General features: G+C 46.3%; 1 protein-coding gene across 1 annotated transcript; it reads right to left on the bottom strand.

The window, feature by feature from the left end:
- Positions 1–11,899: 11,899 nt before the first annotated feature.
- LOC119143345 (olfactory receptor 51H1-like) lies at positions 11,900–12,949 on the bottom strand. Its single transcript, XM_037377524.1, has one exon. The coding sequence runs from the start codon at positions 12,947–12,949 to the stop codon at positions 11,993–11,995; it is 957 nt and encodes a 318-aa protein (XP_037233421.1). The 3' UTR covers positions 11,900–11,992.
- Between the last annotated feature and the right edge of the window lie 836 nt (positions 12,950–13,785).

Raw genomic sequence — 13,785 nt, 5'->3', positions numbered from 1 at the left:
TGTTTGCAGCATCTCTCTGAGGGAGTAACAGAGGTGAAGTTCTAGCTATCCGCCTGTGACCAGTGAGACATGAAATGTTTAATTAAAAGCATAATATTTTGCACAATGAAAACAAACTAAATATTACAAAGCCAAATGCAGACACATTAGCGGATATCCTCCCAGATGGTCCAGAAGCCTGTTGTATCTAGATGTTCTGTGTTAATAAGTTTAGCTTTGCCACCTCAGCTGTGAGGTGGAAATTGCTATTAACCCCTCCTGTTTTTGTGGCTGTCAAAGCAAGACACAGGAGAGCTAATGGGTTTGCCCATTCTCCTGTGAAGTGTCTATAGTAAATACAGCCACTGGACCTAAGTCTATGGTCATAAACCAGACTGTGCTGGGGCACTGCCCATGATAGACACCAGGAAATCGTTATCATGGTCCCTGCAATGCTGCTGACCAGAGCCAACTGGTGCTTCAACAATTCCCACACAGGGGCTCAGGGGTCTGCATGATTTCCCTGCCTCATTTTAGAGGCTAAAGGGTTTGCTGGCATGATCCTGGAACGCCTGGTGCTGGGTGGCCTCAGTGCCAAAGAATAATTAATTTACAAGCATTAATTTTAAGTAAGACAGCTGCCTGTTCCTGTCTGGTTGTTAAACCTCATGGCCAGGCTTACAGCTGAATACATTGAGCCTTTGTGACGGTCATCCAAATGGTCCTGGCAGAGGTTTGTTATCTCTAGATGTGTGAGATGTGAAAAAAAGAGGACCATTTCAGGGAAGCTCCTGTAGAAGTGGAGATTATCAGAAAAGGACTCATCAGGCTTGAGAAGAGACAGCAAAGCAGTACAGGAAAAGCCTATAAGACAATGAATGGGGAGGAGAGGATACGTATGGAATGATTATTCCTCTTTTCTCAGACTATGTGAACTAGGAGAGGGAGAACACAGCCTGAAAATATCAGGCAAAAGATTTAAAACAAATTCAAAAATACTTTTTTTAAAGAGCTTATAATGAAATTATGAGACTCATCACCACTGGATGTTGTCAGCCCTAAGTATATACAAGTGAAAAACTGTATTAGACAAACGCATACGTGAGAGATTAACTGATTTCTATTAAACATGATGGTCGAGGTGCTGCCTCCTGTTCAGGAAGCCTCTAAATTGATTGCTAGGTGCTGGGATGTGTGCCAAGGGAAGGATAAACTGTAAATGACCTTTTTAAATGGCCATTAATAGCCACTTTTCAAGGCAGGATGGAGGTACCTTTAGCTTGATTTAGTAGCATAGGTCTTACAGTTTTCAGAGCAAACAAGCTTTAGCCAGAGAACAATGTCTTTACATTGGAAAGTGAAAGTTGTATCCCAGTTGGCCATGATAAGCACAAAACTCAAAGGTGGTGTGATGGGTTTAGGGTGGCTGAGATGCTACAGTGCAGAGTGAACGCAGGAGATGACCTTGGAAGCAGCAGGGGAAGTGTCCTGCAGCAAAGCAAAGAGATGCTGCGGAGATGGGAATAACCAGACTGCAAAGCTAAGACGAAGTGTCATGGGTTGAACTGGCAAGAAGTGGACCTGACGCTAGGACAGGGGTGGACAGTGAAGCAGGGGAGCAGACTGGCATAGTCACGGAGCTGCCACCACAGATGGTTTTCCTGAATGCCTCTCAGTAATGGTTTCAGCTGATCTGAACCTGTCTCAGGGCAAAGGCACAAGCAAGATATCCTCTCCAGGCCCCTTCCAGACCTGTTTTTCCACAGCTCTCCAGAAAAGGAATAATCTTGAATCTTTTTTGATTCATGCATCTTTGATCTTTAAGATCCAGTTCTTCCAGCCCAAACCATTCTACGATGATTCTGTGATCTGTGGAAATGATGCAGTATCTGTTTCCCTGCTTTACCCAGCCCAGCTGCATGCGCATGCTCATCTCTCATGCACATGCTCATCTTTCATGCACATTTACTTTCTTCCCCCTGGGACTCTCTGTCACCATTTTACTCCACATGTTGGACAGTTTCCAGCATTGCTCATTCAGCCTCCTGCAATGAGATGCTGAGACAAACTGTGTTGAGCAAACCTGTGTCTGGTGCAGGTGGAAGCAATGATTGCCTTTGCAAACTGCAGCATCACCCCTAGGAACTCACAGAGTGAAAATTTCCCCTTGTTACTGATCTTACATATGCTGAAATGATAACCTATTTCTAGCATGAAAGTCGAGCTTGAGGGTCCTCTCCAGACCAGTGTGCTGAGCAGCCTGGCTCTATACTTGGCATGGAGAAATGGGTTGCATAGGATCTGCTGGGACAAGGGAATGGCTTCGAGATGAAAACATCTGCTCATGGTTATCCAGCAGACCAGCAGCTGGATGAGAAAAAGGGCTCATGCTCCCAGCAGCCACTATAAAATGCCCAACACTGGTCTTGCTTGAATCACCCCCATGCCTATTGGATAGTGTAAAATAATTTCATCTTGTACCAGATATGCTCAAAAATCTTGTGATTCCCTCTGATCTGTGTCTCAAGACTCGCCCACATGCACCAAGCTTCCTGCAGTGGTTTCCATACTGTGCTCCCACAAAGTCATTCTTGCTGGTTTTCTGCTTAACCCCTTTTCCTAGAAGCGTAGGTATTGCGTGTATGTAAGAAGTGGTGTGAGGATCTCTGTATCTATTTTCCCATCTTGGAAAAAAACTCCTGCTTTCCCAGAACCACAGCTAAGGGCGAACATGATCACCACTTGGCACGCATCAGTCTATTTGCTGGAAATGTTTATAATTTGAGCCTGATCAAGTCCTAATCATATTTACTGTATAGGCCAGAGTTCAGTGTTGGAGTACTGATAGGAGGGTGAGAAGGGACAGTGAGGAGGGAAGGGAAAGACTGGGGGTGGGCGTGGGGGGTGTTGGTCCTCCCATGTAAAAGCCTTTACAAGACCCTCTTCAAAACAAGCATGCTTATAACATTTAGGAAGGTAATGCTCATTGGAGATACACAAATAAATAATGGGAAAGGGTTTAGGAAGATCCAGGAGAACAGGAGCACAGTTACTACTTGAAATCACCACATTGGCACCAGTTTTGACTTCCTTCTTTTCTCCTGGTGAGGGATTCCACTGGTGTCCATGCACAGGTCTGAACTGAAAGGTGAGACTCAAAGGCTGCTGCTGTGGAGGTTTCACCTCCCACCAGCCCAGCAGTGTCCCTCTGGGTTGCTCCAGACTTTGTAGATCCAAGGCAGGGGAGGAAGGCAGGCATGTCCCCTACCCTTCTGTGCTTCAAAAAGTTTCAAAAATGCAAAGGTTGTTTGATCATATGCAGTTTTCTTTGGCTGCAGCAGATGTGTTGAGCTGGACAAAACCACCCCAGTTGCCTGGAAGGAGAGGTTGCAGTCCAGATGGGCTGTCTTCTCCTTGGCAGGCTTCTCCTTCCCACTTGCTATCAAAGCAGCAGCTGACCACATTGCCACTAACAGCTCTGACATCACCAGCAGTGATTAAACGTTTTTCCAAGTCAACCACCTACTAAGGCTCGAATATAGCGCTGAGGAGAAGAGCTTGTCAGGACCTGGACATGGACCAGCTGCTTCAATGACAGATTGCTCAAAGGACCATGTAACCCTGGAGCCAGGGATCTCTCCTGCTTTGGGATCTCCCTTGGGGCCTAGCATTAGGGGGAATCCCTCTCCTGCTGAGGTCCAGGGATGAGCTTGTAGTACCAGCTAACAACCCAGGGGAGGTGTGATGGGTTAAACACCAAAGATCCAGCAGCTCCTCGCAGCCAGCAGCTATTGCTGGTCCCTGCTGTGTGTCTTGAGGGTTCTGGTTGAAGATGGTGGAACTGATGGGTTTGGGAGTACAATCCTGGCCTGAAAGGTGTGGGGCAGATGCTGGAAAAGCATGCCATGGGGCCAAACTTTGATTGTGGTAGGAAGTCATAGAAGCGTAGTATCATAGAATCATTTAGATATATCATTGGAAAAGACCCTTAAGATCAAGTCCAAGTCCAACTGTTAACCTAAGACTACCTAGTCCACCACTAAACCATGTCCGAAGTCCTGGGGAAGGATGAAGAAGGGAGATTTTGGTCAGGGTCCAGTTTGGAGTTGCAGTAAGTGCATGAAGGACTTAGATATGGCAGGACTCAAGTCAGAGGCAGATGTACATGTGCAAGGAAAAATGTCAGTGTCTGTACCTGGAAACAGAGTTTGCTGCGGACACCTGTGTGAATGTCATCACTTCAACTCTGAAAGCTTAAATAGCTTTGAAAGGGGACAAGAGGTCCCTCCCTTCTGCCCATGACCTTGCTGCTGTGCCTGGTGTCAAGGGTGAATGTCCTGCACTCTATGAGGTAAATAAGCTGGCTGCAAGACTTTTTGTAGTCTGAACTATGAAAGACAGGATCAAGAGGTGGTGAAGCCCAGATGTGACTCCATATATTTGTGTGCAGGGTTTCTGGGAAACTTCCAAAATGGCAGAAACCCTGACTGGCTCTGCTACTGTACTGAGTGCCCTGCCAGGAAAGCACCGTGCAGCACCCTCCAAAACTCTCCCAGGTTCTGTCATACTGCTGTGTTTTGGTATTTAGTGTTTATCACCTTGATGCTCATACATTTTTTCAATAGAAAACCCTCATTGCGTGGTTGCTAATAGAAATCAGTCTTCTGAAAGAACACCACACATTCCAGCTCTATTATCCCTCCTGAAGCTGGTCCATTTTAACTTCACCATCTTATGAACAGCAGGGTCACCTCAACACAGAGATTGGGAGAAATTATAGAGGCAGACAATGACACTCCAGCGTGGTCCTCTGTTAAACCTGTACGGAGCACTTTTTGTCTTGTACAACTGCAGCTTGATCAGAGGCCAAGCTGCCCAGGCTGTTTCAGCAGAAAGATAGTGTCTTTAATTGAAATCACTACAAAAACCCTAGGTAAAGTGAAGCGGTGTCAACCAATTTCCTGTGCTGCCCTGAGTGACAGACAGGAGATACTTGATCACCAGCACCCCATCCTGTAGAAGCAAATGAGCTCTTTCACATGCAAACATTGACATATTTAATGCCTGACTTGGTACATCACACAAATAATACAACGGTGGGATTTAGAAAATGCAGAAAGGACAGGGAGTCCTGTCACAAAGGCAGCAAAGTCTCTGCTTTTAGTGTGCAGGGTGGAAAATCAAACAATCCCAGAGAAATCTGCAAACATTGCAAAGCTCCGTATTTCATTTTCCCATATTAAGTGAAGCTGGTAGATAGAGGTGATTCAGAAGCAACTGAGAGGTGAACGTAGGTCCACGCAACCTGCATATATTTTGCTAAAATACAAACTCAAAGCAGCATCATGCACAGCATGTCCCAGACCTCCACTAGCAAGATAACATTGTCTGAAGGCTGTAAATAACAGCTGGGATGCAATAAATTTACCTTGATGGGGAAGAAATTTTGAGGTAATGCTGTGAAACATGTTCCTGGTGTGTGATCTCAATGAGAGCAGTGCCTGATCCCCAGACTCAGCAGTGTGTGCCACAACTCTTGGACAAGCATCGTTCCTTAGGGATTTCCTTACAAGCATGGTTTCTACCTCCTCATGATCACCATCTGCAGCACAGCTGCACCAGGAACAGCTGGCGGAAGTAGAGGGCACAGCATTACCTGTAGAGAGACCACTGTTTTGCCAAAAAAAATTAAAAAGTGTGTGTGGAAAGCACACTTCACTTATAGGTGTATCCTGAAGTACCTAAATCGGGGTCAAAGGGGTCCAGGTGCTTGCTGGTGGCAGGAACAGTCATGATCTTCTCTGCAGGGGGATTTCCTTCTTAGAAGGAAAAAGAATGATGTCAATTAATTAATCCAAAGGGTTTCCAGGTTGCCTGGCCCCATCTGGATCAAGGTGGCTGGACTGCAGTACACCCGTGCCACAGGAATTTCACACTTGTCTTCACCCCAGCTTGCAAGGTTTAAAGAGACCGAGGTTCCAGAATATCATTTTGAAAAGGTTGAAAAGACTTTGAGTTTTGATCTCATCAAAATATTTGGTATTCTGTAGGTTGTAGGAGTTTCATTCTGATAAGGCCAAATGTGTCCATTCATCTTTATCAGTCTGCTATAAATGTGATGATTTTAAGATCTCACAATGGACGATCTCAGTAACAGCAGCGAGGAAATGAGTAACTAAGTTACATTGTTATTCTGCAATGATTTCTTCAAAATAAATCACTGTGATATCATTGAACTCGTCAAAATTCAACCTGACAATTGAGAAAATGTCAGATGACTCTGCTTTCAAAAGAGACCAGAGGAAGAATCAAGGGGATTTGATAATTGACACAAGACGCTGAGTGAAGTCAGAATCTTGCTGTTGCTCATGCACATACAATTGTTAGTTTGTTTCACAGACTGGTTGTATATCTGAAATCGTTTCTTAAAAAGTTGGGGTGACAGCAAAGCAAACAGCTAAAGGAGAAATACCAGCGTAACCAGAGATGCAATTCAAAGGATTGCAGGGAAACTTTCCATTAGAATTTGCCCTCATGAATCTTCCAGTTCCTTTGAGAATAACATCCCCTTGGGAGGCGATTTTATGACCAAAACCCTGCTTTTTGGACAAACTGCTTTACAGATCTCCTACACAGCTGCCTGGTGTTCTGGCTGGCAACCCTGGGCACACAGAGGTGTCTTGCCAGCCTGTGCGCAAGGACAAGTCCCTGCAGGAGACAGAGAAGGGGGAAGTCAGGGAAGACGGGTGTCCAGCATCATCACAAGGGTCAGAAGGTGAGACTGCAGGGCCAGCCACAGTGTACGGTACTCTAGTCCCACAGGTTGTTGACCTTTATGCCGAGACAGGCCATCTTCTCTTCCGTCAGGTTTTTAAAAGAGTATTTAACAAAAGCCGGAGCCTGAGAGGACAATGCAAATGGCTCTGGATAGTCACTGCTCCTGCTTTCTCCATTATCAGTGTTTAGGAAGAATGAGGTATTTCTCTGAGGTTGATAGCCTGATCAATTCACTGAAGAGCACTGCAACAGGGACACAGAACCAGGCTAACCTCATTGAGCAAGAAGTTGTAGGGTGTGCAGGCACTGAAGGCAATTTCCATGGAATTAGACCAAATCAGACTTGGTGTGGCTGGTGGTATCAGAAAAGGTAGGACTGAATCTGTGAGGACTTGCACAAAATGCAAAGTATATCTGGGTGCATGAAAGCTGCTCTTCACTTTTGCAATACAGAGAATGTAGTTTCTAGTGAGTATAAGGAGATTAGACCACAGAGGCTGGACAGAAATGTCACTGCCACCCATCAGGATGAATGTCTGATGATTAAAGATGCTGCTGTTGCTGGCAATAGCTTCTGGATGCTGTAGCCCAGAGTCAGTAATGTAGTAGTACCTTGCAATAAAAGCAGAGGTGAATATCTAACCAAGTGCCCTAAGGACCATCAAAGCCACAATGCTACAGTTTTATGCTGTCTGTTCTGTGCTAATCCTAGAAATCATAGACAATTTGGTCAAAAGGGACTTGAACAGGTCATCTGGTCCATCCCTCACACTGAAGTGGATTCACAGGTTTCTAAATGAGGCTGAATAAACACCCCTTCTCTGCAAGAAGAGACACGATGGTAGAGCCAAAAGCCACATGACTTACCACACTTAACAGAGCTGGAGGAGGAGGAAGAAGACGAGGAGGACATGGGAGAGACATCCCCTGTTGACAGTGGTTAGCAGCTCCTCAGCATGGGCTGGCCAGGTCTCCGTGCGATCCGACGAGGTCAGCCTCGGCAGCCACGATGCCTCATTTGCTGCCACAGCTGAAGACTAGGATTATTCTGCAAATTCTGAAACCCACCCAGCATAACCCACCTTGAGCTTCTTGAAGGATATTTGTGGGGTAACAGCTGAGGGTTTATTCATGCATAACCTACAGAGCTATAAACACCTCCAAAGGGTCACACCCACCAGGTGAAATTTAAAATGAAGTGTTTGTTACCTAGGATGTAGTTTGGGGGTTAGGATTTAGTTTGAAGTTTCCTTGTTTGAAGCTACAGAGTGTCTCAGCTTACCTTAGAGCAGATGTGCTCCACAGCTCCATGGACTGCATTGGCTCACCACCTCTGACTGTCACGGGAGCTTGGATCCCAGGCCCACATGTAGACCCAAATTTGAGACACTGAATGCAGGGCTGAATCCAGGGAAACCCAGAAGGTGGATTTTTGGAGTTTTTCCTCAGCACTTTGAAAAGCTGTATGCCCTTTTATGGCACCCACTTTGTGTACTTAAAATGTCCAATTCATTTTGGCCTCAGCTGTAACCTACTTCATTCTCAGGGTTGAGATTAATGTATGAAATCTGTTTACATGGAGCTAAAAGCTGCTCTGTCCCGCAATGTGCAAACATATGGGTATGGAGGCATAAACAGGGGATTTTGTGGTCTTAAACTAGGTCAGAACATTAGTCCATGTCCAATTTCAAAGATAAAATAAACTTTCCCAATGAGCATGTAACCCTTCTCAGGATCACCCCATTCATGTTGATTTGCTACAAAATTCCCTGGAACTTAATGGGACCTCATAACAGTGAAATCCCAAGATGCATAAGCAGAGGAGTTGGGTGGTTGCTACTAAAAATAATAAAAAGAAAACCAAATACTTCAGTTTTATGTACCAGTGTCCCGGATCTGACCCAGAGCTTGTCCATAGACTCCTTTAACTTCTTAGTTAGAGCCTGGTTTCTATGTCTTGCAGAGCAGGTGAAGCTTTACCAGTAAGAAAGCTGTGCTGCTGCAGAGAGCCTTCCCCTTTCTTGGAAGGAAAACCTGATGAAAGCTGTTAACACAAAACCAGCTGAATCCATTGCAAGGGCTGTGCGTTAGCTGTGTTAGCAGGAAAGCTGCGCACACAGCCAAAATATGAGATTGGTACAAAACACAAATGTTGACCAGAATAAGAAGCAAGTGAGGCAGGGTCTGGACATCACTTATTTTCACATGCCTGTGCAGCATCACCAGAGCTACTGTACTTACCAGGCTGTGAAGGTGCTGGTGTGACATAGAAGTTGACAACTTACGCTGTTTGCTGGCAAAAGGGAATTTTGTGATGGTAAATGTAGTATGTAGGTACAGGGCTGAGCAAGTGCAGATAAGAGAAAGAGAAGGACAGGTGTAAAGCACTTGTAGAAAAATTGGTATGTACATTATTGCTTTTGGCCCCGTCGATGGAAAGTCAAACATAGAAAAACAAACAGTAAATGATAGCAAGACTCATGCTCCTGTCAATTATTAAATGAAGCTGGCAAATTGCTGTGACTCAGAGACAGATGGAGAATAGCTGGGTTTCGGCAGGACTGCAGGTATGGAGCATGCATGCAAGCCTCAGGGAAGTGTGTTTCATGTTGTAAACCTAAATCAACAGACAGCAAGGTACCTGGCCACATTATTCTGTAAAGTGGGTGAGATGATTTTAGGATAAATACAAACTGACACTACTACAGATTTCATTACTCAGCATCACACAGACCTTTCAGGGTTGCAATGCATTAGCTGTGCTCAGTTCTTGAGTCAAAGGCCACCTCCAAGAGGGCTGGGATGGACAAATTTTCATACCACGTCTGTCCGGGAAGAAGATACATGGGCTGTTCAGGGCTGGGTGACTCAGAGCCACCGTGTCAGTTGGCAGGGCTTGGCTGAAATGAGTGAATTGCTCATAGTTTGAGCAATTCCTTCATACCTTCGAGACAATTGGTTCAAAACAGCTGCCAGATTTATCAGCAGCTGATATGTGTCAGCTGCCTTAACCTCCAAGGGAACTGCTCTCTGCTGTCCACAGGCTGATTACAGCAACATCTGCTCTTCCCCATGGCTTGCCCAGTTGGAGTCCCTGGATTTAGCAAAACGTTCAAGCACAAGACAATGTACTCCTTCACGCACTCACACAATAACATGCCAGTGGTTACTGCACAGAGTAACACTGCGGAGTGCTGGGGTCTCCATGGTTAGGTCCCCAGCTTCTGACGTCTTGTTGGCAAATAGAAGCGGCTCAACAACTTCAGCAAGCACTGCATGGACATACACAGACTCCGTGTCTTCAGACATCTACTTTACAAACCCCTGGAAATAAACAGGAGACACTTCTGGCAGCTTCCCAGCCATGAGGCCCAGAGTTTGCAGGTTAAACTCATTTGCCATGCGCCCACCTTTGGTTTTGCATTCATCTTTCCAGTCCCTTCCTAGCATCTGACTGACATGACACTTTGCAGCATGCTTTTCCACCCACCCCATATAGCTCCAAAAGCTGCTTTGGTAAATGTTCTGAGAGCTTCTCCCAGCTGTCCTAGGTGCTGCTATGGAAAGTCCAAATGACAAGGATCAGTGCCATGAAAGGGACTTAGGTGCTTCATTTTGGCAAGCATGAGAGAGTTATGGGCAAATTGTACCTGCATTTTTCTTCAGAGGAGGGCAATGCTCTCTCTCTTCCAGAGTCTCCCAGGTACTGTCACTGGGAGGTGCCAAGCACTAAAACCAGCAAGAACACATGGGTGCTGCTTGCAAATAAAAAGCTAAAGAGAAACATCATTTTTTTTCTCCCTACCAAAACTCTCCAGCACATCCTTGCAATGTGCAGCATCTTCCAGTTTTCTGGAACCTGATGAGAGGTGGCCAGGCCATCCCAAGCTCCAGCCTTGACCTTGTAGCTCTTTGCACAGCTGGAGACTGACCATGCCAAGTGCCTGCACTGAAATCAGTGGTTTCTTCTGCCTACATCCCTCCCCAGCACAAGTGCTGCTTGCAGCATCAATGCAGCATGCTCTTTCCCATGAGATGGGGGCTGCTGACTCCTCACCTGCAAGGTCATGGTTCCTCTTTCCCCTCCTTTTCACCTTCCTCCCTCCTTCTTGACCACTCAGCTACTGGAATGAGGCAAAGGCTGGACTGAGATAGCCCCGAGAAGACCAGCGCATGAGGAAGACTGAAGGCAGTGATTTGCAGGGAGAAAGGAGCAACTGGTTTGGTACAACCCCGCAGACATGACAAAGTTAAGGGGATTTGGTTTGCAGGGTGGATTATCTTACACAATGACAAGGGTAGGCAGATCAGGAGGTAGGTTGTCTTGGGATGGGATGGAAGTCCTCTAATGACAGCCTGATGCTCTGAAAGGGGCAGCTCAGCCACCCTGGGTCTGAAGCATGTCACTTATACATCACCTGAGTCCCTAAGGAAACGTGGCAGCATACAAACAGCACCACGTGTCGCAGGATGTGTTTGCATTGCGTTGCATGCCCATTGCACCCTACTACCTCCATTCCAGACCAGCCTACCCTCGTTTGGGTCATAACCTGGGGGGTGGGGAGAGATTTTCCTCATGTTCCCAGAAGGGTTATAGGCAGAGCAGATGATATGAGACAATAAAACCCATACACTCCCCTTGCAGACCCTGCAACGAGACTGGACTCAGTTTTCTGGGTTTGTGTCCTTCAGTTACAGTCCATAGGCCATTGCTTCCTGTCTCTGTAGCTGTAAAGGTGTGAATCACATTATTTGTAGAAGGAAAGCTGAGGAGTCTCATATGATCACATAACTCTGGGAACTAACAGTTTCATATAATGGACCAATACAGTAATATTGTAATTAAAAGCACAAGTCTGGCAACACTATTTGTATTTCTTCAGAGACTAAAATTGCTGTTAGCAATGAATTCCTTGGTGAAAGACTGCTTTCAGTAGCCTTCTCTCTCCCTACATGCAGGGAGGACAACTTCATCACATGGCTATACCAGCTCTGCCCTCTTGCAGACTTCCTGAAAAGTGGGGCATCCCAAAATGGGAGTTGGAATAATGTGAATTGCTATAATCCATCCCTCCATGGAGAGGAAAAAACCTGTATTGTGGAAGAGATGACAGGTTTCTCCTGGGAAGTGAATGAGCATGAATGATTTTCTCCAAGAGGTCATATTGTCCATGAGCAACCATTCTGGAGAGGAAAGGAAGGAGGAGACTAGCTTTGGGGCATTGTCACTCTGGGACTAGACCTGCTGCTGGGTCCCTCTCCAGCAGAGCAGGATAAGCATCCGCCTGCGGATCTGCTTGGTTTTCCAGCTGTATACAAGTGGGTTCAGGACAGGTGGCACCAGGAGGTAGGCATCAGCCAGGAGTGTGTGAGTGAGGGGGGGCAGGTGCTTCTGAAACCTGTGGATGATGGACAAGCCAATGAGTGGGATGTAGAAGATAAGGACAGCACAGATGTGGGAGATGCATGTGTTAAAGGCTTTGGCTCGTGCTTCCTGAGAGACGATGCTCAAGATGGCCTTGATAATCATCATGTAAGACAGGAGGATGGCCAGGGAGTCCAGTCCTTTGGTGAGTATCACCGCGGTCAGCCCATAGAAGCTGTTAACCCTGACATCCCCACAAACCAGCCTCAGCATGTCCTGGTGCAGGCAGAAGGAGTGAGAAAGGACATGGGACCTGCAAAAAGGCATCTTCTGAATAAGGACAGCAACAGGTATCACCACACAGATGCCTCGCATAAAGATTGCCCCCCCAGCCTTCATTATCAGGGAGCTCGTCAGGACAGAAGTGTAGCGCAGAGGGTAGCAAATAGCAACGAAGCGGTCAAAAGCCATACCCACCAGAACGCCAGACTCGATGGCAGAGAAGCAGTGGATGAAGTACATCTGGACAATGCATGCATCAAAACAGAGGGAGGTGGACTCGAACCAGAAAATGGCCAGCATGGTGGGCAGGGTGGAGAGAGACAAGCCCAGGTCTGCCACAGACAGCATGAAGAGGAAGTAGTACATTGGTGTATGGAGGTTATGGTCTGTCTTTATCATCCAGAGTAAGCTGCAATTCCCCAGGAGCATGAGGAGGTACAAGCAGCAGAGAGGCAACGCCATCCAGTAGCTGCTCATTGGCAGACCAGGAATACCAGTGAGGATGAAGGTCAGGGTGCTGGGCTCAGTCCTATTGGAAGATGACATCTCACGTATTGATGGTCCCAGGGTCTGGAAATAATAGTGTCTTGAATAAAAGCCCTGTTATGAGACATCCCATGCACCCCAGCTCTAATGATGTTGGGACAGGCTCCCAAGAGCCAAAAACCCCTGTGCAGCTGCCTTCATACATAACCATCACATCAACCAAGGAAAAACCACAGTGGACCAGTCCCAGGATCATTGTCTGGGCTGTGCACAGCAGCAGATAACCACGAAAGAGCAGTGTGGCATTTAATTTGTGTCTCCCCTAGGTGTAGTCCCCAATCTTTAAATACCCAGGGCTTCAGGAGATTTTGTGTTCAGCCCTTTGGGAGTGCCTGAAAGCTTCTCAGCAGTGTAGGCAGGATGACAGCCTGGGGCCAGGGTGCTCCTGCTTGGGAAAGGAGGAGAGGTGGGATGGGGACCTGGAGGTCAGCCCTGGGAACAGGGCTGACTGCTTCCCACAGCAGTAGAAGTAGCAGCCTTGGCCACGCTGGTCCCTGCAAGGCTGAAGCACACGGACAGGAGAGGTAAGGAGAGATGGAAAAGAAGAGAGGCAAAGTCAGAGAAAGATTAATGTTTGTAGTGAACTGAATGCGGTCAGACCACAAGAGATAATATCTCACTCTGAGATGAGAAATAGCCCCATTATATGTGATTCTCTATTGAATCGTTCCTTTTTTTTTTTTTTTTTTGTTAAGTATGGCAAAACGTGTAATGTTTTAGGGAGCTTTATCATCTAAACCTCCAAGTCAATTAACTAAACCAACCCTGATTGAAGGAAAATGGACTTGTGCTTTACAGCTGACAAAAAGCTTAAATGAAAAGGAAGAAATTCAGAG

This window comes from Falco rusticolus, chromosome 2, assembly GCF_015220075.1.
Source record: "Falco rusticolus isolate bFalRus1 chromosome 2, bFalRus1.pri, whole genome shotgun sequence".
Classification (NCBI taxonomy): Eukaryota; Metazoa; Chordata; class Aves; order Falconiformes; family Falconidae; genus Falco; species Falco rusticolus.
Note: the sequence above shows the minus strand (reverse complement) of the source record. Positions and strands in the feature narration are given on the sequence as shown.

What these genes read in the sequence shown, in the direction of transcription:
- LOC119143345 (XM_037377524.1), bottom strand. Translation starts at nt 12,949, where the DNA reads ATGTCATCTTCCAATAGGACTGAGCCCAGCACCCTGACCTTCATCCTC.